This window comes from Drosophila biarmipes, chromosome X (genome assembly GCF_025231255.1).
Source record: "Drosophila biarmipes strain raj3 chromosome X, RU_DBia_V1.1, whole genome shotgun sequence".
Classification (NCBI taxonomy): Eukaryota; Metazoa; Arthropoda; class Insecta; order Diptera; family Drosophilidae; genus Drosophila; species Drosophila biarmipes.
The window spans coordinates 9696291-9717503 of record NC_066611.1 but is presented as its reverse complement, the minus strand read 5'-3'; the positions used below and the strand labels follow the sequence as shown (position 1 = coordinate 9717503).

The following is a 21213-nucleotide window of genomic DNA, read 5'->3' as shown; positions in this document are numbered from 1 at the left end:
CGAACATTTGTTTACATATTTTATTTTGATTTTGTTCAATATAAAATTTCACTTGCACTCTTGGGATGAATTGAGAGCAGCCGGCGCGCACAATGCTGAGACATTGCCTCGTCAACGTGGACTATGTGCGTCTGCACGCCCAGCAGCAGTTGCGACCGAAGTGCGGCGAGATCTTCTACGAACAGGAGGCGAACAGCTTCCAACTGATTTGCCTGCTCTGCGAGATGAAGCACTTTGGCTTCGAGGACTTCGCCCGCCACATCCGGAACGTGCACTTCGACAAGCAGGGCCGGCCCCTGACCCAAACGGTCACGGGACTGGGAGCGTCCAGACCAGGTGCGGATCAGGAGCTAAAGGCGACCGCTGCAGCCAGTTTGCTGGTGGACAGCCTGAAGGAGGAGCTCCTGTCCACCGAGGATGCCCTGGAGGCGGAGGACACGGAACAGGAGCTGGACCAGGAAGAGGACAACCCTCTGCGCATCATGTCGCTTGAGGGTAAACAGTCCGAGGACGAGGCGACCATGGATACGATGTGGCAGCCGGATCGCGGCAGTTCCCCCGATTCCTCCGACAACGAGGGCTGCGATCTGCAGGTGATGAGGGGTGTGGATGATGGCAAGGACGAACAACCGGATGAGGAGGAGGACCAGCAGTCTGTTTTTAAGGTAGTGCCGGAAAAAGGCTTGCAGAAGTAAAATCTTTAGTCATTATAGTTTTAAAAACATATTTTACGAAAAAAAACCTTTATACGGAAATATTTTGCTTAATTATTATAAAACCCGTAAAATTAATGAAACTAAACATGCTCACAAGTATCATTTTGCCTTCAATCGCTTATATCTAACTATTTTCTCCTTGCAGAAGCAGCGCCAGCCCAAGGGCTACAACTGTCCGCACTGCGATCGGAAGTACACGACCCAGAAATACCTGAACACGCACCTGAAGATGAGCCACCCGCATCCGCAGGCCTTTAAGTGCGACGACTGCGAGGCCACCTTCGATGTGGACCGGGCGTTGGCCCAGCACCGTCGCAAGGAGCACACGGAGTTCGCCTGCCAGCTGTGCGACAAGGTGTTCAAGAGCTCGCGCTCCCTGCTCCGCCATGTGCAGGGACATTCCGGCGCCCGGACATTCAAATGCGAGCACGAGAACTGCGGCAAGTCGTTTGTCAACCAGCACAACCTCACCTCGCATCGGCGTGTCCACAGTGAGGAGCGGAACTACGTGTGCGAGCTGTGCGGCTATAGATCCCGCTACCGGGAGGCGTTGATCGTCCACCGGCGCACGCATACGGGGGAGAAGCCCTTCCAGTGCCAGACCTGTGCCCGCCGCTTCGCCTCCAAGTCGCTGCTCAACGAACACCAGGCCATGCACTCCACCGAGAAGCCCTACAAGTGCGACAAGTGCGATTCGGCCTTCTCCCGCCCGAAGGCGCTGTACCATCACAAGCACCTGCACTTGGGTATCAAGAAGTTCAAGTGCAAGATTTGCGGGAATGCCTATGCCCAGGCGGCAGGCCTGTCCGCCCACATGCGGGCGCATAAGCTCCAGGCGGCGACCAATGCAACGGAGGACGTGGAGGCGGGCCCCATCGAAGTGATGTTCACCTACTGACCTGAATGAGGGGATCCTCTGCCTCTCGAAATCGCATTCTATATCCCCTATAGTTTTCTCATTATATCCATGACACATACATCACGTATTACGTCCACTTCTCTAGGTTTGAAGGTTTACAAAAGTATAAAAACTTGTAGTTCAAGACACTATCGTTCCAATTTTTGAGAAGCCAATCCTTTAATTTAAAGATATTACTAGCTGTACCTTAAGAAACCCTTTAAAAAGAGGAAATCTCTCCGTTTATGTTTAAAAAGTATTAGTTTCTACATATCAATAGGGACAATTTGTACATACTGTTAAACCTGTTCAGCATTAGGCTAGTCTTAAGCAACGAGTATTCTTCCGCGTGTATTAAACCTTAGAGAAACCACTTCGCACAGAACCCGGTACAATACAAATCCTGAAAAACGCTACACAAAATGGTTTTCTCTTCAAAAAAACGAGTTTTTCTATCGCTCAACATTTATTTCGAACAGGAACTTATAGCTAGTCGCATAATGGTTACACGCAGAGATACATATATATATATACTTGTGTTCGTTATAATACAGCAGTTGGTAGTCCCGATATGACCCTCCAAATCCGTAAATTAAATATCCTAGAAATGCACAACAGAAACATAATAGAGACTAGATGGAACAGAGGGGAAAACAAAGCGAGGCAGCATCCGTCCTGGACAGAAGCCCCCTAACAATGGGATCTTAGTTCGCCACGGCTTAGGCCCACACCCGGATGGTGTAGTCCCAGCTGCCGGTGGATAGAGCGGTGCCATCGGGCGAGACCTGGACGCAGGACACCTTGTTCTCGTGCCCGTAGAGCAGGCAAACCCGTTCCGATTTCAGGGTGTCCCACAAGTTGACGGTGTAGTCGTTGTAGCCCGCAAACAGCAGCCTTCCGCTGACCGAAAAGTCCACTGAGTTGACCCCGAAGATGATGCTCTCCTTGGCGAACACGGCCACCTCGCGGTCCGCCCGCATATCGTACAGTCGACAGCTGCTGTCGTCCGATCCCGTGGCTATGGCATCTCCGCAAGGATGGAACTTGACGCTGTTCACATCCGATTGGTGGCCCTCGAAGGACTGCACCACATGGCCCGAGCGCATGTCCCAGATGAAGGCCATGCGATCGCAACTGCCCGAGACGAAGGTGTTGCCCGTTTCGTTGGGGGCCAGATCGATGGCCATCACATCGCCGGAATGGCCGTGGAAACTCTGGAGCAGCTGGCCCGACTCCACGTCCCACAGGGCGCATGTGGAATCGCCGCTGCCCGTGAGGATTTGCTGATCCGAGTTCGGGTAGATGCAGCACGACATGTAGCTGGTGTGGGTGCCCACTGTGCGCTTCTTGGCCGCCATCTCCTCATCCGAGGTTATCGGATACACTGTGACCTTGTTGTCCAGCCCGCCGCAGGCCACGAAATTGCCCGACGGAGCGTAGGCACAGGCCATGATCCAGGTGGTGGGCATGGTGACGGCGTGCTCCTTGTTCGTGGTGAACGCATCCCAGATGATCAGCCGGCCGTCCTGCGACGAGGAGATGATGTGACGCTTGTCGGGACTCCAGTCGGTGCACAGGACCTTCGCCTGGTGGCCCTTGAGCACCTTGCGCGGCTTGATGTTCACATAGGCGATCTGCTCCAGCCGCTCGGCAATGTTCGACAGATTGACGTCGTTCAGCTTCTGGCGCTCCTCCTCCAGCTTGGTCTTCAGGTTCTCCGCCTCCCGCACCAAGCTGGCCATCTTCTCGCTGGCATTCGCATTCGCATTGCTAGCTGGCACAGCCGCCTCCGACATGGTTGCTCCGGATCGGGATCTCTCTGGGGCGTTTCTCTGGGGGATACCGTGTCCTGTGTTCCAACTTGCCCGACTGGACAGCGAAAAATCAATGGATAGGATGGCCGAAAAAAGTGTATACTCAAATACAAAAATCCGAATACACAACGGTGGCCGATAGGCGCGGTCGGTTATCGATAGCTGTTTACCGCTGTCAGAGCGCCAAATGTACCGTTATGCGTGGTAGCTTAGCTTTCGATTACTTTTAATGGGGCACTTGAAAAATTGATTTTATCCTTGATTTCTTGTTATTTCAGTAGTATATGAAACCTTTGTAAAGGCAAAGCCAACAAGTCTTTTTAAAAAAAAAATGTATTGAAGGAAGAAAGATAATGGTCGAAAGTTACAAGGCCGAGTACGGAAGGTTCTAAATTAGACTTTAAGAAAAATGATATTTTAACAAATCTTATCTTTATTCTGATTTTCCAGGCATAAAGCTACGTTTTTCGTCCAAATCTATATATACACCTCCATAGGATACGTTTCATGTAATTTTTATTACAATATTAAAACAAGCTTTATCGCATTGGAAGCCATTTCAAAACTGGCGCCACTCTTCAAGGAAGCTTGGAACCACCGGCAGTTAGCCAACACTGGTCGCCAGCTGATAACAAATCCACTCCCACGAACTTACAAAAAAAAAGAGACGCCAATCCGATGGTAGGAACACTTTAACGCCGGAGCCTGCAACCCGCATCCGCCACGATGATCAAGATTCTGCCACGGGCGGATGCGCCCGGTGGCTACCACAACGTCCGATGCGGCGAGGTGCTCTTCAGTGCACCCGCCTCCTGGGGCGTCTGCTGCGGCCTGTGCGGCCAGCGCTTGCCTTTGGACAGCTTTCCGGAACACTTCCGGGCAAAGCACCTCACCGTGCACTGCGCCACCGAGGAGTCCGCCGACAAGGCGGCCAGCGATCCCATTGCCAGCGAACCGCAGATAAAGGAGGACTTTGGAGACGAGCCTGCGGAGGAGCCAAGCACGGACACAGCGGCGTTGGGACAGGAGGAGGAGGAGGTGGAGGATGAGGACAGTGCTCCGCGCCAGCATCTTCAGCGGGAGGCTGCCATGAAGAAGACACTGTGCGAGACCCAGGAGGCTCTGCTGGACATGGAACCCGACTGGACGGGCGACAACGATGAGTTTCCGGACGAGGACGAAGAAGACAGTGACTCGGATGACGATTACTCCACGCAGCCCAGCGACGACACCAAGAACATGCTCTTCCCGTGCGAACAGTGCGAACGAACGTACGCTTCGAAGCGCAGCTTAAACAACCATCGCCGCATGAAGCACACCGCGGCAGGAATCAGGAAGCGGAATGGTCCGCCGCCAGAGTACAAATGCGAGGAGGAGGGTTGCAACCAAACGTTTCGCACGGAACGCGATCTGCGCGGCCATCGCTGGAAGCACACGGGCATCGTTTGCGACATCTGCGGCAAACCATTCACTCAGTCGGGGAACATGATGACCCACCGCCTGCGGCACACCGGCATCAAGTCGCACAAGTGTCCGGACTGCGATGCCACCTTCTACACGCAGAAGGAGCTGTCCTCGCACAGCATCTGTCATACGGGTCGCATGCCCTGCATCTGCGAGATCTGCGGACGACCCTGCCGGGATCGGGGCGTGCTCACTGCCCACATGCGTCGCCACACGGGCGAAAGGCCGGCCAAGTGCGGCGTGTGTGGCAAGGCCTTCTATAGCTTCCATGACCTCAATGTCCACGCCGTTTCGCACACCAATTTGCGACCCTTCGCCTGCGACATTTGCGGCTCGACGTTCCAAAGGAAGAAGGCGCTGCGGGTGCACAAACTGCTCCACTCGGAGAAGCGCAAGTACGAGTGCAGGCTGTGCGGCAAGACTTTCGCCCAATCCGGCGGCCTGAACGCCCACATGCGTAGCCACGATCCGGGGAGAGTTAAGACAGCTGTGAATCCACTGCCGCAGGCAGTCACCATCGAGGTGATCGAGGGCAAGACACCGCCGAGCACCACCATCACCATGGCCATCGACCTCGATGTGGAGGAGCAGCTGGTTGAGCAGACCGAGAGCGCCGCCGCCACTTGGCGCCTGGCCAACTGAGTAGCTGGTTAGGACTAGTTTTAGGTTTAGTTAAGCCACAAGCACCAAAATGCGCGATAACGAAGACAAGAAAAGTTTTCATTTTCATGAAAATCAATAAAATGTTAAGAAGGAGATCCCGCCTTACTCTCCACTACTTGGAAACAACGAAGAGTATATATACAGTTCTCAATCGGAGCTAAGCCAGTCGTCTATGCGGAGGCAGTGCAGCAGCGGACCAGCTTCGCTCCCGCGCCGAAATGCAACTGGGCGATCCGCTGGAATTAAGCCAGGTGCTGGGAATCTTCAAGTTTGCAAACCAACGCTCGGCCGCCTTATGGTCGTCCGGTGGAGTAGAAAACAGAACACAATTGATTGGCGGTACAAAAGTGTCCTTTATTGGGAGTTCCTAACCGGAGAAGGACCCACTCTGTCGGCGATCAGAGCCCAGGCCGAACTGGATTTCAATCTAAGCCAGCCTGTGCGTTCTAATCGAGGTTCTTAGCTCTAAACATAGTACGTATAGTTATGGTCTAAGTTAAGTATCGGGGTAAAATAATAAGTACATACAGCCTTTGTGTTTTCCCAAGCCAAGTTGGAGTTCTTAAACGGAGGCTAAAATATATTTTCCGGCTCCTTCGTTGTTTGAAAAGGTACATATTTTAAATTCTAAGTGCGGGTTGGCTCACTCGTTAGTTTTTTAAAACGATAAACCTAAGCTTTTAAACCTAGCATAAGTCTAAATTGAATATTAAGTAAACTAGTTAAAAAAAAAAATGGTCGGTATTTGTACCTGATGGACGTACTCGGTTACTAAAAGTTAAAATCAATCAAATTGATGAGAATGTTTTGAAAACTAGAGAATAATCAAGTGTGTAAATGCATTGATAAGGGATCACGGGGAAATCCACGTTCAATTGAGATTTCTAATTATAGGTCCAAATTCCGTAACCTTTTTACGTGATCTGCAACGACATTTGTGTTTTAAGACAAACAATTAAGAACTAGCAATATAAGTGAGGATAAGGAAAAGGGAGTTCTAGGATAGATAATATCGATTAGTTTTGGAATATCATCGAAATTGCTTTATGTGATGCCTGCTAGACGGTGACTATTAGCGGTCGCTTGTATACTATATAAGGTCTATATAAAATATATACGTCTGAGCTATTGGTTATTGCATATTGTACGTTGGCGTACGTGTTCACGAAAGTGGATCGATTAACTCCACACACATCGCAGGGTCGCCTGGTTATCTGTACCTCTAAGCTACTTTGGCCGGTGATTGTAGGTCAGGCATTAACTAGCACTCCTTACGAGCGGAATTATCTGGGACTATCTTTGCAGAGAGACAAACAGAACGATGTGTAACCTGGGAGTAGCTAAATATTAGTTTTTCTGACTAATTGTTGACCTGCACAGATTACCCTAATGCCCTACGGTTCGATCCACCTCGGCGCAAACGTAACGTGATCGGAAGACTTAGGTTTCCGGGTTCCCTCGTTCCATCTCAGACAATATTGATCTCGATCTTGATGAGCAGCCGGTCGTCGGCGCAGAAGCCCAGCTGAATGATGTTCGATATGTTGGCGTACTCGAGGAAGCCGAATCCCCGCGTGCTGATCGGCTCGCGCGGCTGATGGAAGGCCAGTATCTCCGGCTTGGTCATGATGGTGTCGTGCTGCGACAGCGTCACATCCGTCGGATGGACCATGCACAACTTGATGCGTCCCTTGAAGGGCCAGTCCAAATGGTAGTCGTTCTCCGACTGCATCAGATGCACATGCAAGCTCAGCACATGTGGCTTCCTCGGCTGGATGTTCAGCCGAGCGCAGAACTTGTAGCCGTGCGGCGAGGTGTAGCACTGGTGTGAGTACTCCAGATTGTTGGCATTGGCCCGCAGGCGGGCCACCAAGGCTCCGAAGTGCTCGATGCGCCACACAATCGTTCCGTTGCTATAGCGTGGATCCACGGGCGCCTGCTGGCGTTCCATACGCAGCTGCTTCTGCAGGTTCTCCAGTCGCGTCTCCTGCTCACGCGTCCTCTGCTCTAGGACCACAATCCTCTGGTACATCGTCTGCACAATCTGCTCGTCCACACCATTGGCATATTGCGGCGGAGGCGGCAGCTGCTGCTGCTGCTGTCCGTGTCCATTCTCCACGGCGCTGCCACTGGTGCTCGGCTTGTGCGGCTGCCAGGTGGCGATGGCCGTCTGCTGGAAGGCCTGCAGCATGAGCTGCATGTGATGCGGCATGTCGGCCTTGAGGTGCTCCTCCAACTGATTCGTCTCCGGCCGGCCCACAAAATCGCACTTGATCTTGGCAAACGGGCACTTCTCCTCCTGCGGCTTCTGCTGCCTCCTGTAGGGACAACTGGGCAGGTGGCGGTCCAGCTCGATGGGCGAGGCCACCACCGAACAGCCCAGCGAGGAGTTGGGGCAATCGCGCTTCAGCTGCTCAATTTCACGGCGTGTGTAGTTGTCCGGGAAGATGTCGTGCTCGGCGGACAGGCTCTTGTTGTCCATGGGACAGCACTGGTTGTTCTTCTGCATCCAGGCGGTGAGGCAGCTGCGGCAGAATCGATGGCCGCACGAGGTCAGCACCGGCTCATTGAGCCAATCGATGCAGATGGCGCACTCGTAGCGCGAGTCCAGCAGCTCCTCTTCCTGGTCCCCGGATGTGTCCGAACCGGGAGCATAGTGATGGTTCTGGTTTAGGGCCAGGCTCTTGGGCGGAGTGGGTGCTCCGCTGGCTCCTCCACCCACTGCCCCCGCTGAGGGCGTGGCACTGCTGCTGGCCGCAATTCGAGCATTCGACGTGGATGTGGTTCTCGTCTCATTGCTGTTGTGCTCCTTCTCCTCCGGTGGCTGCAATTTGTGGGAATGTGCGTGCGTGTGCGGATGCTGGTGCACCCTGGCTGACTTCTGCTCCGCCTGGACTCGCTGCATAGTTGCTGCTACTCTGGCCACCGGCTGGCTTTCGTTTTTAATTAACTAACTCAATTTAAAAGGTAATTTTCAATCATGACTCCTCGGAACAGCTGTGTAACGGTCGGCCGTTGTGCAACACTGGAGGGGCGTGAAAAAACGCAAACACACTGGTTCACACTGCGCGGGCGCCACTTTCGATAGGCAGAAAGCTAATTGAGTTATTTTTTGAAAAAAATTTATGTCGCATAAATATTTGTAAAATTTAAGGTAAGCGATTTATTTTTTATTTTTTTAACTTCTTTATAGACCCTAGTTCCTTAAATCCGTTTAATTAATGTAGCTTAAAAGTTATATATTTTCAAATATTACAAATAAAGAACCATATAAGAGAATATTTTGTGGGTTAGCTTTGTCATAGCGATTATTAAGTAATCGCGCATGTTATAGTTTTTATAATGTATTCAAACTGTCCCAAGTTCAAATTACTGTAAACACTCTTACATTTTAAATATTACAAAGCTTTTACTGCTTAGTTTTTAGTTAGTTTAATTTAATGCAGTCAAACCTATCGACATTCCGCATCCGAACGCGAAATGCGGCCCGGTGTGAACGCGTCAGTTTCGGTTTGGCGGCGGTGGCGAGCATATAAAACGGCAGTGGTGTTTTGATTGGAGAGCAATCAGTTTCCGACACCGGGCGCTAAACCAAAAAAAACGTAGAACCCGACACGATGTGGATCCCGAACCCAAGCACTATCTGTGTTCTGATGCCTCTGGCGATTTTGGCGACCTGGCAGCTGTGCGTTGTTCCCGGGACGGATGCCAAGCACTTGGCCGCCAGATCGCACGACCCCGAAACCGAAACCGAAACGGAACCCCTATCCCAGGTCCACACACCTAATCACAACAGTGCTGCAGTGCGTCGTCGTGAGCGGCGGCAGCTCTCGGATTGGCTAATCGCACCCAACACGCGCTGGTGCGGACGCGGCAACCTGGCCAATGGCACCTACAACGACCTGGGTGGCGCCTCCAAGGCGGACAAGTGCTGCCGGAAGCACGACCACTGCAAGATGTGGATCGACGGCATGTCCAATCGCTACGATCTCTTCAACTACCGCCCCTACACGCTGTCCCACTGCAGCTGCGATCTGCGGTTCCGCACCTGCCTGAAGATGGCCGGCGACGAGGATGCGAACGCCATCGGCAAGCTCTTCTTCAATGTCGTCCAGACTCAGTGCTTCGGCCTGAAGGTGGAGACCGTCTGCGTGCAGCGCGGCGGCTCTGGCAAGGAGACCGATCCCTGCCTCAAGGAGGAGGTGCGCCACAAGGCCTTCCTGCGCAACAACAAGCGGTTCTAAGAGTCCTAGGTGGGTTGATAATCATAGCCAAAGCCATACTATCTTTTCGAATAGTATTAAACCCATTTTTAACAATGTGTAGACTAAAATATTATCCGGAATATTGACTTAAAAATGCTTATATTGCATTTTTTCACCACCCTTATCAAAAGTCAGAAAAGAACTTGTTCAGAAATAACTCATTTCGGAAATTTCGAGAATCTTTGGCATATGTGTATGTGTATAAAGTTTGAACTCATGTATTCATCTAAATATTATTCAAAGTAAAACATCAGTAATAGCTATTATGATTGCAAATAGAACTCAAAAAACCTAATCATAGGTTTTGGGAAAATATTTTAATACCCAATTCTCGCACATACATTTTATTAATTATTTTCCTTAATTATGCTATAGCCTAAATTCGTAACAATCCAACTACAACCTGTTTTTTGTGCAATATTTCCAGCTTGCGCTCGATGACCGGCAGGATTGGAGTATACCCAAGTCGCCTGCCCTTATAAGAGGCGAACCAGCCGCCCCAGAGTGATGCAATTGGGTTTGAAACTCAATGGGAAAGCATGGCAACACACCATAAACCATCGTCATCCGTACTTAGAGGTGGAGAGATAGCCAGAGACACCCGTCTATGTATTAAGCCGTATACCCACATATGTATATGACTTTCAAGTGCTATTATAACGCGTAGTAGTCGATACGATAAACACCTAGCTGTAGTCAATCAATCTAGTTTAGGCCGACGAATCGAATACAGGCTGCCAGAAAACCAAGTTTTTAACTAGCTGTAGACCCCGTAGACACCCCATAAACACTGTGTGTAATTAGTTGTAGACGTAGTAACTTAATAAAAGGAATTTCCAAAGAGTAGACAAAAACCTAAGACTGTGTGTGCCTGTGTGTGTGTATAAGTGTATTGAAAATACGAGCTCCACAATCCGGCAATCCGTCGTGGAATCTCGTACTTTGCCCGTGCTCTCGGTATCAGCAGCCAGCCACCTAGCATAGGCGTATGTCTGGACTGTGCTCGTCGCATTGACGTAGCCGCTGCCCCTTCAGATGACCAGGCGACCCCTGACTCGCATGCCCGCCTCTCAATTGGCCACCACTTGCCGTTCTGGGTCAGATGCGTCATGGTCTGGTGTGGGATCCACGGATCAAGATGTTTCCTTGGTAGTCCAAGTCCAAAGTATTAGAATTAATATATATTTAATCAATTGAAAAACATCTTAAAATGCGGGCTAATCCAGTGACTATAATTTATTCCGAGTTTAAGATAGGATGCTATTAAAAAAATCGTTATTTTTGGTTCCGCCAATAAATTATGGGCACCATTTAAAAAAAAAGCTACATACAACAGCTTAATTAAATTGATAACATATATTAGTTGTTAAAATTAGCCTTATATTTTCGAGTCCTTGTTTGCGTGAAGTTAAGATCACAGATGCAACGCACTAGGGGGTCTAGGTCAAGAAACATCGGGAGTCACAATCAGAACCCGAGCCTGACGCAATCAAATATAAATAAATATTTGTATTATTATTATTGATTGTATTGTTACTATTGATTGTTGTGCAGTTTACAACAGAGGGGCCCGTCTGTTGTGGAGCTTGTAAAGTGCTCGTAAATACTTCCTGTTGGCTTCAATGTCATCGCATTGTAATCGCTGCTTTCGTTTTTGCTCGGAGACTCGGATTTCAATACGCTACAATCTGAATACTAGGTTTATACGCATTCATTGCATTCCCACTTTCTGCGTAAGCACTTTATTTTGTTGAGTTCGCAAATAGTTGCGTCACTCAAACAGATAAGCAAAAAGAAAGTAATACCCATTTGGCAAATAACAAAGTTGAAATTGCACATAATTTAGAAATATATATCTAACAAGGAAGAACGCTAAAGAAAAAGAAAATGGAGATATATAAGCTTTAAAGCGATATTGCACAGCGCCACCTATCCTTCAATAACTGGTAATGTGGGCGTTAGAATGGGCGTGGCAACCTACTAAGACAAGCTTGAGCTGCGCAGGAACTCAGGGATCTGCAAGCCAAGTCGCACTCCTCTAGCTCTTATAGTTTCCGAGATCTCAACGTTCATACGGACAGACGGACGAACGGACAGACGCTATGCGACGATATTTGACAAAAAAAAAGGTTAATGGAAAAATCGAACTTCGGGAATACAAATGTATGTAATAAAAGATCTTTACAAGCACAGTATCCTTAAATACGACCAGAATTTTTTTTAGTACCAAAATAAATGAATTTAATTGTATGACTCGCATATTCCTTATAGTTATACCTATAAGAACGACACTCCTAGCGTACTCCTGGTTTTTCCTGGTTTGAACTTTGACCGCACCACATTTCATCAAAGTAGCTCTCAGTTGAGTTTTCCGATTTTCGAAACCACAATCGCCTTGTCAAAATTGTAAAGAGTTTAAGCGAACTTTCGGATTCGTTTGGCATTGTGGTGCAAGTGCAAGTCGCAGCCGGAGATGGACACGCCAGTTCCGATGGCGATGGTTCCCACCAGCCTCAATCCGATGCTCGTCCAGCGATCGGTTCCGGTGCCCGTGGCCAAGCCCAGTCAATCGAGGACCAAGTCACAGGACAACGAGCCCATGGACACCGTCTTGGTCTTCAAGTAAGCATTGGTTCCCTGACCAGTTTATGGATAATAATCCCCCTTCCAAAAAGCAACGAAAAGGTGACTCCGCCGGCATCAACGTGGCTGGTGTCCCTCCAGCGGCTGATGGATGAGGTGCGCGAGGCACTGCGAGCCCAACCCCATGCCAGTGACATTCGTCTACTGATCTTTACGGCGGCGGCCAGCAGCCAGGAGCACGAGAGGACCCTCATCCCGGTGCCGCCGCAATTCCAGGCGGAACCAGGCTCCGGCTGTCAAGTGGATCGACTGCGTCGTTCCGTGGCGGACAACTGGCCATCATGTCGCCTCATGCTGGACAGCCCCAGTGCCGACGAGCAGTATGCCGATCTGACAACCGACGATGTGGAGGCTCTATACCTGCTGCACTGGATCCTGGTGGCCACGCCCTCGTCGCCCACGCTGCGTCGCATGTCGGGATTGCATTTGCGACGCCTCTGCCGGGTCTTGGGACTGGCACGTCCCACCCTGGAGCCCGGTCATCTGCTCAGCATCAGCTATGAAAAGGACGACCAGGCGTGGAGGGGGGAGCCAAGTGCGAAGCCCAGTTATGCCTTTCTGGGCCTGCCCTTCAAGTATCTTTATCGTTTCCTGGCCACCGGCAGCCTGGAGCATCCTCCAGGAGTGCCCATCCGTTTGTATGCTCAGCCTGAGACGGCTTTGGTTCACTGCGAAGAGCTGGATATGCCCTTGCCGGCGCCGCCGCAAGAGCAGCAGGAAGGTCAGGCGGTGGAGCAGCCCTCGCCCTCACCCTCGCAATCCTCTCCGGCCATGGATAAGTCGGAGAACCCACAGTGCTGGCGGAACTCCATCCTGACCTCACCGCAAAGGGCTTTGGTGATCTGCCAATTGCCGCCGGAGTTGGACGAATCCATTGCCCAATCGCCGGAGAAGCACTTCTTGGAGTACTTTGTCCAGGAATCGGTGGGTCTGAGGCCCTGCTATCTGCTGCTCTTCGACGAGTCGGTGGCCGCCAAGACAATGTTCGCCTGGCCGGGCAGACGCATCGAGGTGGAGAACACGGGTCCTTCCCTGGCCCAGAGATCCCGTGCCAGGCTCTTGGGATGGGCCAGGCATGTGGGCGACAAGTGGGGAGCCTTCAAGCGGGCTCTAGCTGCCCTGTAGTTCCCCTCCATATGTGTATCTCTCAGACAGACTGTGGGATAGCTGGGGATTTGAGATTGTTTTTAGAATTCTGGCCGGGTCCTTGAGCTCGGCCAGGTAGAGTCCTTTGTTCAGAGTCCCGGAGACGCTGGCTCCAGCGTCCTGGAGCTACTTGATGTTTCGATTTTTCTTTATCAATTGTTAATAAAAATGTGGCTAAATTCAGTTCGCTTATTCTTTTTTTAGTGAAGGAGTGTGTACTAGCATGAAAATGAAATGAAATATTAGAAGTAAAAAAAATATATAGCAGTAAGGAAGTTAACAACAAATAAATATATTCTAATACGAAAGTATTACCACTCTATTTCGTGACTAGTTCCAAAAATGAATAAATATTTATAAGCTAGTATTTCGACTATTTTTCGTGACTAGTTCGCAAACTGGTCTAGTATTTATTAAAATACGCTTTGGCTGATGTTTGAACTTGCTGCCATCGTAGAAAATAAATAATCAAGAGGGATTCCAGATGGACTGGACTAGTTTGGATTACGATTGCGAGAACGAGCGACATTCTCCGGAGTGTAGTCCATGACGAATCTGTAGCGCTTCCGCTGGTACTGCGACTGTCGCAAGTAGACACTGGCCAATCCCTTGGTGGCCACGAAGGTCACTCCGCCCAGCAGGATGCCCAGCAGCTTGTTGCCCTCGAAGAAGCGCCCGAAGAGGCTCTGGCCCAGGATCACGGCCACGGTGGGCAGACTGAGGGCGATGCAGAAGCTGGAGGAGGCGCGCCCCAGGTGCTCGGTGGCCAGGGCACCGCCCTGCTGGCCATCCGAGCCCGGGTGATCGCGCTCCAGCTGATCGAAGTACTCATCGTCCAGCGGAGCACCGGGCAGAGGCTCGCCCGACGGGTCCAGGTGATCGGCGGGAACGCCCAGGCGATTGTGACGCCGCAGCCAGTGGATCACGGAGTCGTCCCAGCGCACCATCCTGCCCAGCAGCAGGAGCGCGGGCACCGACGGCAGCAGGATCATCAGCAAGGTGGGATCCTCCTGCAGCAGCTGCATGCCAGTCTCGAGGCCAGATAACTCGAGCAGAGTGAGAACTCCGTAGGTCACCGCCGAGAAGTAGACGGTGGCCGCCAGGATGCCCATCAGGACACTGGGACACAGGCGCTCGTAGCCCTTGTCCAGCAGCTCCAGCAGGGCATCGAAGCGACACAGAGGCGGCATCACTATGATGTACTCCGTGCGGCACTGGGTGCACGTCACCGGGATGTCCGGTGCCAGGATCTGCTTCTCGTCAATCCAGCGACTCAGGCAGACCTCGTGCACCCACTTGTTGGTGCCGCGACAGCGACACGGATGCAGCCAATCCCGGCGCGGCTGATCCTCGTCGCCGTTCAGGCAAATCCAGCACATGCGGTCATCCTCGGGATATCCAGCGGGCGGCTGCAGACCGCTCCTCAAGCGACGACGGCGACTGGGCAGTGGCGATTGGGCACTCGAGCGGACCCGTCGGTACATGGTGATGGCGTAATAATGGTGGTGTTGGTGGACGGTGACCTTCGACGCTCCAAGGATCCAATCTCCGAGCGGAGATTGCAAGTGGAATTTTGTTCAAGTGCCTGAAGATAGCAACTTGGATTTTGTCTGGTTAGGAAAACCTGGCTGTAGGTTCTAAATTCGGTTGAGTGTTGATTTACTTGAGGATGTCGGCCTGCTCCTCCACTGGTCACTGGGATATTTCAATAGAGCATGAGATCACTGAGACTTTGGACTTGAAATGTCCTATCTTTAAATTCGTTATGGAGACAACACATATCATATAATTCACCATATACTTAAAAGATCTTAAATACATCTTGATATTGCTTATAGGCTATCATATCAATTTCATATCATAAACTGTTACCAGGCCATATATCTTATTATATATTAGAATTGTAATATTTATACTGCTTATAAGGTAATCGCATTACTATTGTATCACTCCAATATCATATCATAAGCTATTACCAGGTCATATATCATCTATAGAGCTTTTAAAAATAAGTGTGTTCTAGATTTCTAGTGCACTCCTTGCGTTCTCATTTATTTTTTAGTGGCTTACTTTCAGCGAATGTGGCACATGCCAAAAGGAAAACCTGTTGGCCCAGTAAGTGAAAATAGGCGAAGGCCAAGTCCAAGAGCAGCCAGAAACTGGATCTGCTGGATCTGGATGCAAATGCCTGGCCTGGCACATACGAGATACAAGTAATTCTGTTCCAAACTCACCATCCCGATGATCTTCAGCAGGGATTCCTTCATTTATGGGCAAAAACGGGAGCACAATCAACACAATCACTGATCACAAAACATAAAAATATTAATCAAACTCTGCTTCGGCTTGGTTTCGGCTGGCGAATCCGATCCGCGAGTCAAGAAAACTTCGCGACGAACCGAAAAATAGGCAGAACCTGTCGGCTCGAGAGCAGAAGAACATTTGGCCGGCCTGAAAGATCTCCAGCTTGGCCAGAATTCGAGAGCCAGACTGGGAAAGCCAGCCTTTCCATTCCACTTTTCCACTTTGGCAACGGCCTGCACAGAGGGAAATGCCACATAGGCTCTGGATTTCCTTATAGCAGCGGGTCCTGGTTTTGATAGTATATAATCCTAAACTATCTTAATAATATTGAAGCAAAAACATTATCACTTAAAATCATTATCATTATCAGACAAACATTTATGTCAAACGTTAAATATTATTAGCCATTTTTTCGAAATTTCTTAATATCATAAAACCATATAATCTTATCTAGATATCTTTAAGTAGAGAATAAATAAATGTATATTCATCATAGCTATAATTTCATATTTAATCTTAAAAATTATTGTTTAAAAGCAATTCAATCTTGATTTTAGTCCATGTTTTCTTAAGATGTTTCTTTCAGTGAGCCGGTCAACGGTAAAGCACCACAAAGTGTGGCACCACTGCGAATTGGGCCAGAAATCGGTGGCCAGGTAGAGTTGGAGGAACGTCACTGGGATGCCGATGGAGAGGAGGAGACCTGGTCTTTTGGCAGGTGCTTCGCCTTGGGCCAAATAAAAGTGGGCAAGGGTTGTGGCTGTCGGAGTGGAAGGTGCGGCAATATGATCCAGTGGTTGGCAGGCTTCTGTTCTGCCCGATTAGCGATCATTATCGATTTCACTTGTAATTCGGAATCTGTTAAGGCTTAGTGATGGATGCACTGCGAAAAATGTTATGGTTCCATGTTGTTAAGTCACTTTGTACTTTTTTTTTTAATTTACCGTGTTTAATTAAAGGGTGTAAAGGATTTTGTGAGTGAAGAATGACATGTATATATACACAATTAAAACCTAACAAGTAATTTAACATTAAAAAAAAAATATATATATATTACAGCATTAACAAATTGATTTCATTTAAATTTATTTTAATTCGATCGCATTTATTTTCCAGTGAGCTCGAAGATAATGGTCTTCAATTTGATTTGGTGATTCGCACGCCGAGATTCATCTCCTTGTAGAGCATGTGGAGAGAGTATGAGAACTTGGAACTAGTGAAAAAAAGTAGTGTTTTTTAAACTGAAAAAAAAAACAAATATTAATATCAGCGACTGATCCTGATTAAAAATATATCCCCTTTATACTTTCCGAAGAGTACAGTATACCTAGTGCTTTGGTTTGGTTGGGTTTATTTCGTTCCGATTTGATCTTCTACTGTCCGCTCTTGAAGTTGACCGACAACATTAAAATCGAAAACACAATTTTAAGCATTAGAAACAATATTTGAAGGTCGATAGGTATACAGGCGAATGAAGCTGTGCGTGCTTCTGTTGCACATGGGACAGCGTTTGAACAGCTCCAGTGCGCCGGTCAGGCATTCATTGCAGAAGATGTGGCCACATACGGGGGCCACCGGCTCCTCAGGCGGTTCCAGACAGATGGGACACTTGTAGGGGACATTGTTCTCGTCGACCAGTAGCTTGACGATGGGATCTACCTCCTCGGTCAGGTCAATAACGGCTTCCGGCTGCATTCCGTCGGCTGCGCGGCGTGTGCCCTCCGTTTTGATGGGCTTCGAGCCAAAGAGACTTCGCAAGGATGAAAACATTTCGTCAGGTTTATTTTTATTTACTGCCTTGTAAACTAAAGCACGCTGCTCGTATATAAACGAATAATTCTGAAGTAAGACTCAGGGGTAACTCAAAGTTCAATTTCAAATATTTGACGTTTCAATGTTAACACGCCTATCTTGGATTTTGTTACCTTTTGACAATATTACCACTCTTATATGCAAATATTATGGTGTACACATTTTTGAAAATAAAAAAATAACATGTCAGAATAGTTTAAATTTCAACCGCGATTTCTTCAGGGGATGGGCAACCATTCCAAGAATAAGAGATCACATCTGGGATCGAAGCATACTGTTGCCCCATGCTGGGCTTTATTTTAGATATTCGTTCGAAAGAGCACTTTATTTGCACTACCAATACTTGACAATTTAGCTTTATGGTTGCTGAGGACCAGTGGGGAAAATGATTGAACAATTTGGAAGGCTAACAATTTGGGACGGTGTCCAGGTGCCGAATGGGTGCATGGATGGCGGAGCCTACTGGCCTTGGTGGACCCCTCCGCCCTCGGCCAGCTTCTCGCCCAGGATGACGCCCAGGGATCGCATCAGCGGATCGAGCACCTGTTGCACCTGCGAGCGGGACACCAGGTGCAGGGCGTCCAGCAGGGCGCGATGCAGTTGCTCCTCGTCAATGCCCTGCTGGGTGGCAGCGTCCCCCATCGCCTGGCCCCCATCTCCGTGGCCCACAATGGGCAGCAGGCTCAGCGAACTGGTGGTGGTGATCCCATCGCCGGCCATCTGTATCTGGGTTTGCATATCGTCGCCGCCTAGGGATTGTGCTTCCAGGTCGCAGGCCAGTTCCACTGCACCGGTCGTGGCAGCTCCCGTTGCTGCGGTGGTCACATTTGGAGAGTTCCTCGGACGGCGCACCCGATGGCGCTTCTCCGCCTGCTGGCGCTCCTTGGGCACCAGCCGCGGCTCGTACAGCTTGAGATCGTTGAGGCACATCTTGAGGTCGTAGCGCTCGTGGCAGCGCAGCTTCTCCTGCCTGGGCTGAGTGGGTGCCCGCGGGGGATTCGCTAGTTTCTTCCTCTTTTTGGTGGTGCTGCTGGTCACCTGGTGGCCCTGGTGATGGTGGCCGCCCTGATGCTTGTGCAGACGCCGCAACGCCTCGCGAGCCAACTTGAAGCGCTCCTCCTGCATGTCCTCGATGAAGCTGAGGAACCGGGTGCAGCGCTCCTGCAGGCACTCCACCACCGGATCGTGGCGGTCCAGCATGCCCTTGTCCAGGCAGCAGTTGGTCATCGTGTAGATCATCTCGATGAGGGCGCTCAGCTTCTGGGGCACCTTCTCGAGCAGGAAGTAGCGCAGCTGTCGCTGATAGGCCTGGATGGACTGCTGCATCAGGCCGTAGACGCAGACGACCCGCTGGCAGGCCTCGTTGGAGGTGGCGCTGTTGAAGCTGGCCACCGACGTGAAGCGCACATCGTCGATCATGCCCTTCAGCGGGTAGAGGAAGTTCCTCGAGAAGCGGACGCAGAACTCGAAGGCGTTCCGCTGGCGCTTCTGGCGCTCCTGGGCACTGCAGTGGGGCACCTGCAGCTGCAGCAGGCTGTTCTGCAGCTTGTCTAGCGCGCTGATGATCCGCTCCTGGGTGAGCGTGATCTTGTTGTAGATGCCCAGCTTCTCGTACTTGAGATCCTCCAGGGATTTGCTGTAGACCACCAGGGGTTTGGGCTTGCGACGCTTGTTGGCCGGGGCCACTGCCTCCTTGAAGGGATTGGGTGGATTTGGTGGGTTCAGTGGGCTTGGAGCCACCTCATCGCCTCCGCCTGTCACCCGTGCAGGACGTCGGGTCCTTGGATTGGAGGCTTTCTGACTTCCCTTGGCCACCACATTGGATCTGCGGAACTTGCTGGGTTTCTGGCCCCCAACCACCACCGGCTGTCTTGTGCCCCTCCTGGAGTACAATGGCTTGTGCGCCTCCTGGGGCACCACCTGGTCCTCCACCTCCGATCTCTGCGAGGTGTACCGCATGGGCGAGAGGCTCCTGAGCAGGCTGATCCGGTGCGGTCGCCTCTCCAGCTCCACGAAGCACGGCTGGTCGGGATTGTTCCTGGCCGGGTCGCGATCTTCCGAGTCAGTGGGCTCGTAGGCGGGTCGTGGCTCCACGTAGCGCAGGTAGCCCTGCCGATCCGCGTACTCGTGCTCCAGATCGCTGTCCTCCAGGAAGAAGGGGGTCAGTGGCTCGGGCTCCACGCTGCCGTGCTGCTCCATGAACTGGTAGGCGGAGAGGGGCGTGGCGTTCTGGGCCTGGCACACATTCACCTTGATGGCCTGCGACATCATCGCCGAGGGCATGACGTCCGCCCACATGGGCTGCGGCTTGTAGTAGTCCTCGTAGGACACCTGGCCCACATCGGCCAGGGAGCTATCGCCCGCTTCCGCCTCCTGGGGGGGCTTCCTCTGCTGCTGCTGCCCTTGCCGCCTCCTCCCAGCCCAGCTCCTCCTCCTTGGACTTGGTGGTCGCGGTGTGGCCTCCGGACTAGGTGGGCAAGACTCACCACCCAGGCTCTGCAGCTCCGCGCAGACCTCCCGGTGCAGCTCCTCCAGCCTCTCGAAGGTGTGGCCACTGTGCACGGCCTCCACATGACGACTTCTGGGCAATCTTCCGGCGGTACTCTTCTTCCTGCCCTGCCTGGATTTTCTCTTCGTTTTCCTGGGGGATTCAGCACCACCACAGAGGCGCGGTGACGCTGGGTAAGAGGGTATCGCGGCCTTGCCACCACTACCATCATCGTCCCCCTCTTCGAGGCAAATGAGCTCCGCGTCGAGGGACAGCTGGGTGACCACGTCCAGGTCGCGGGAGGTCACCATGCTGGTCACATCCTGGCCGGGGCGACGCACCTTGCAGAAGCGCGGCATGCTGGGCACATGGGATCGGCCCGTTTCCCGTTGGCGCTTCAGCTGGGCCAGCTCGGCGCCCCTCAAGGCGTTGTGGCGCCTCACCGCATTCGGAATGGACTCCGGATCGGCGAACTGGGCAATATACAATGAGCATCTCGGGGAGCAACACCCATCTGTGGATCCCCTAGCCCCAGACTTACCCGGAACTCAAAGTTGCTGCCCGTACCAACGTTTTTCGATTCGAAATGTAAGCCGTACATATCTTGGTAGTTCATCTTCCCCAGACTTTCCTTCTGTTCGGAGTGGTTTCCAGTCTATTTCAGGTCTTTGCGCATCTATTTCTTAGTGGGTTTTTGTCTTAAGGCGATCTTATTACCGGATTAAATTTTGTTCTGATTGTTTTACCAAAATAAAAACACAAAAAGGCCTGGGATACGCTTTCTGTTGATAGGTTTTGCATGAATATTTCGATCGACTTAGTTTTTTCCAAGTCTATAGTCTGATATTCCACCGAGCTTTGCCAAAAACTGACGACTTTTGTGGCACAGCTGTGATGGATGGGTTTTGAAAGCCTTTTACCCATCAAAACCCACAACTTTTTCCACGATTTTCAATTGTTTTACATCAAGGCGAGTCAACTGTTGACCATTGTGATAGAC

General features: G+C 50.7%; 10 protein-coding genes across 10 annotated transcripts in view; 4 read left to right on the top strand and 6 right to left on the bottom strand.

Moving 5' to 3' along the window:
• The window catches only part of LOC108023932 (uncharacterized), a 46491-nt gene extending 30585 nt beyond the window's left edge, over window positions 1-15906 (bottom strand). Inside the window, exon 1 of the mRNA XM_050887797.1 lies at window positions 15844-15906. The gene's annotated coding sequence lies outside the window, so the exon portion shown is untranslated. The remainder of the gene's footprint in view (window positions 1-15843) is intronic.
• LOC108024033 (zinc finger and SCAN domain-containing protein 2) lies at window positions 7-2062 on the top strand. The gene is made up of 2 exons (XM_017093806.3): window positions 7-665; window positions 862-2062. The coding sequence occupies exons 1-2, from the start codon at window positions 93-95 to the stop codon at window positions 1612-1614; spliced, it is 1326 nt and encodes a 441-aa protein (XP_016949295.1). The 5' UTR covers window positions 7-92; the 3' UTR covers window positions 1615-2062.
• Window positions 2054-3580, bottom strand: LOC108024034 (guanine nucleotide-binding protein subunit beta-5). Its single transcript, XM_017093807.3, has one exon. It carries the CDS (start codon window positions 3408-3410, stop codon window positions 2334-2336), a length of 1077 nt encoding a protein of 358 aa, XP_016949296.1. The 5' UTR covers window positions 3411-3580; the 3' UTR covers window positions 2054-2333.
• On the top strand, window positions 4038-5648 carry LOC108024016 (zinc finger protein 12). The gene has a single exon (XM_017093776.3). It carries the CDS (start codon window positions 4155-4157, stop codon window positions 5532-5534), a length of 1380 nt encoding a protein of 459 aa, XP_016949265.1. The 5' UTR covers window positions 4038-4154; the 3' UTR covers window positions 5535-5648.
• On the bottom strand, window positions 5889-8567 carry LOC108024015 (TNF receptor-associated factor 6). Its single transcript, XM_017093774.3, has one exon. The coding sequence runs from the start codon at window positions 8458-8460 to the stop codon at window positions 7024-7026; it is 1437 nt and encodes a 478-aa protein (XP_016949263.1). The 5' UTR covers window positions 8461-8567; the 3' UTR covers window positions 5889-7023.
• On the top strand, window positions 9092-10679 carry LOC108023913 (acidic phospholipase A2 PA4). Its single transcript, XM_017093598.3, has 2 exons — window positions 9092-9808; window positions 10248-10679. Exon 1 carries the CDS (start codon window positions 9173-9175, stop codon window positions 9797-9799), a length of 627 nt encoding a protein of 208 aa, XP_016949087.1. The 5' UTR covers window positions 9092-9172; the 3' UTR covers window positions 9800-9808; window positions 10248-10679.
• LOC108023933 (uncharacterized) lies at window positions 12171-13793 on the top strand. Its single transcript, XM_017093619.3, has 2 exons — window positions 12171-12442; window positions 12496-13793. Exons 1-2 carry the CDS (start codon window positions 12294-12296, stop codon window positions 13586-13588), a joined length of 1242 nt encoding a protein of 413 aa, XP_016949108.1. The 5' UTR covers window positions 12171-12293; the 3' UTR covers window positions 13589-13793.
• Window positions 13977-15481, bottom strand: LOC108023900 (E3 ubiquitin-protein ligase MARCHF5). Its single transcript, XM_017093586.3, has one exon. The coding sequence runs from the start codon at window positions 15091-15093 to the stop codon at window positions 14104-14106; it is 990 nt and encodes a 329-aa protein (XP_016949075.1). The 5' UTR covers window positions 15094-15481; the 3' UTR covers window positions 13977-14103.
• Window positions 15907-16840: 934 nt separating the features above from the next.
• On the bottom strand, window positions 16841-17764 carry LOC108023899 (uncharacterized). Its single transcript, XM_017093585.3, has 2 exons — window positions 17241-17764; window positions 16841-17154 (listed from the first exon to the last, which is right to left on the bottom strand). The coding sequence occupies exon 1, from the start codon at window positions 17681-17683 to the stop codon at window positions 17339-17341; it is 345 nt and encodes a 114-aa protein (XP_016949074.1). The 5' UTR covers window positions 17684-17764; the 3' UTR covers window positions 16841-17154; window positions 17241-17338.
• Window positions 17765-17995: 231 nt separating this feature from the next.
• On the bottom strand, window positions 17996-21068 carry LOC108023919 (uncharacterized). Its single transcript, XM_017093604.3, has 2 exons — window positions 20755-21068; window positions 17996-20686 (listed from the first exon to the last, which is right to left on the bottom strand). The coding sequence occupies exons 1-2, from the start codon at window positions 20827-20829 to the stop codon at window positions 18185-18187; spliced, it is 2577 nt and encodes an 858-aa protein (XP_016949093.1). The 5' UTR covers window positions 20830-21068; the 3' UTR covers window positions 17996-18184.
• Between the last annotated feature and the right edge of the window lie 145 nt (window positions 21069-21213).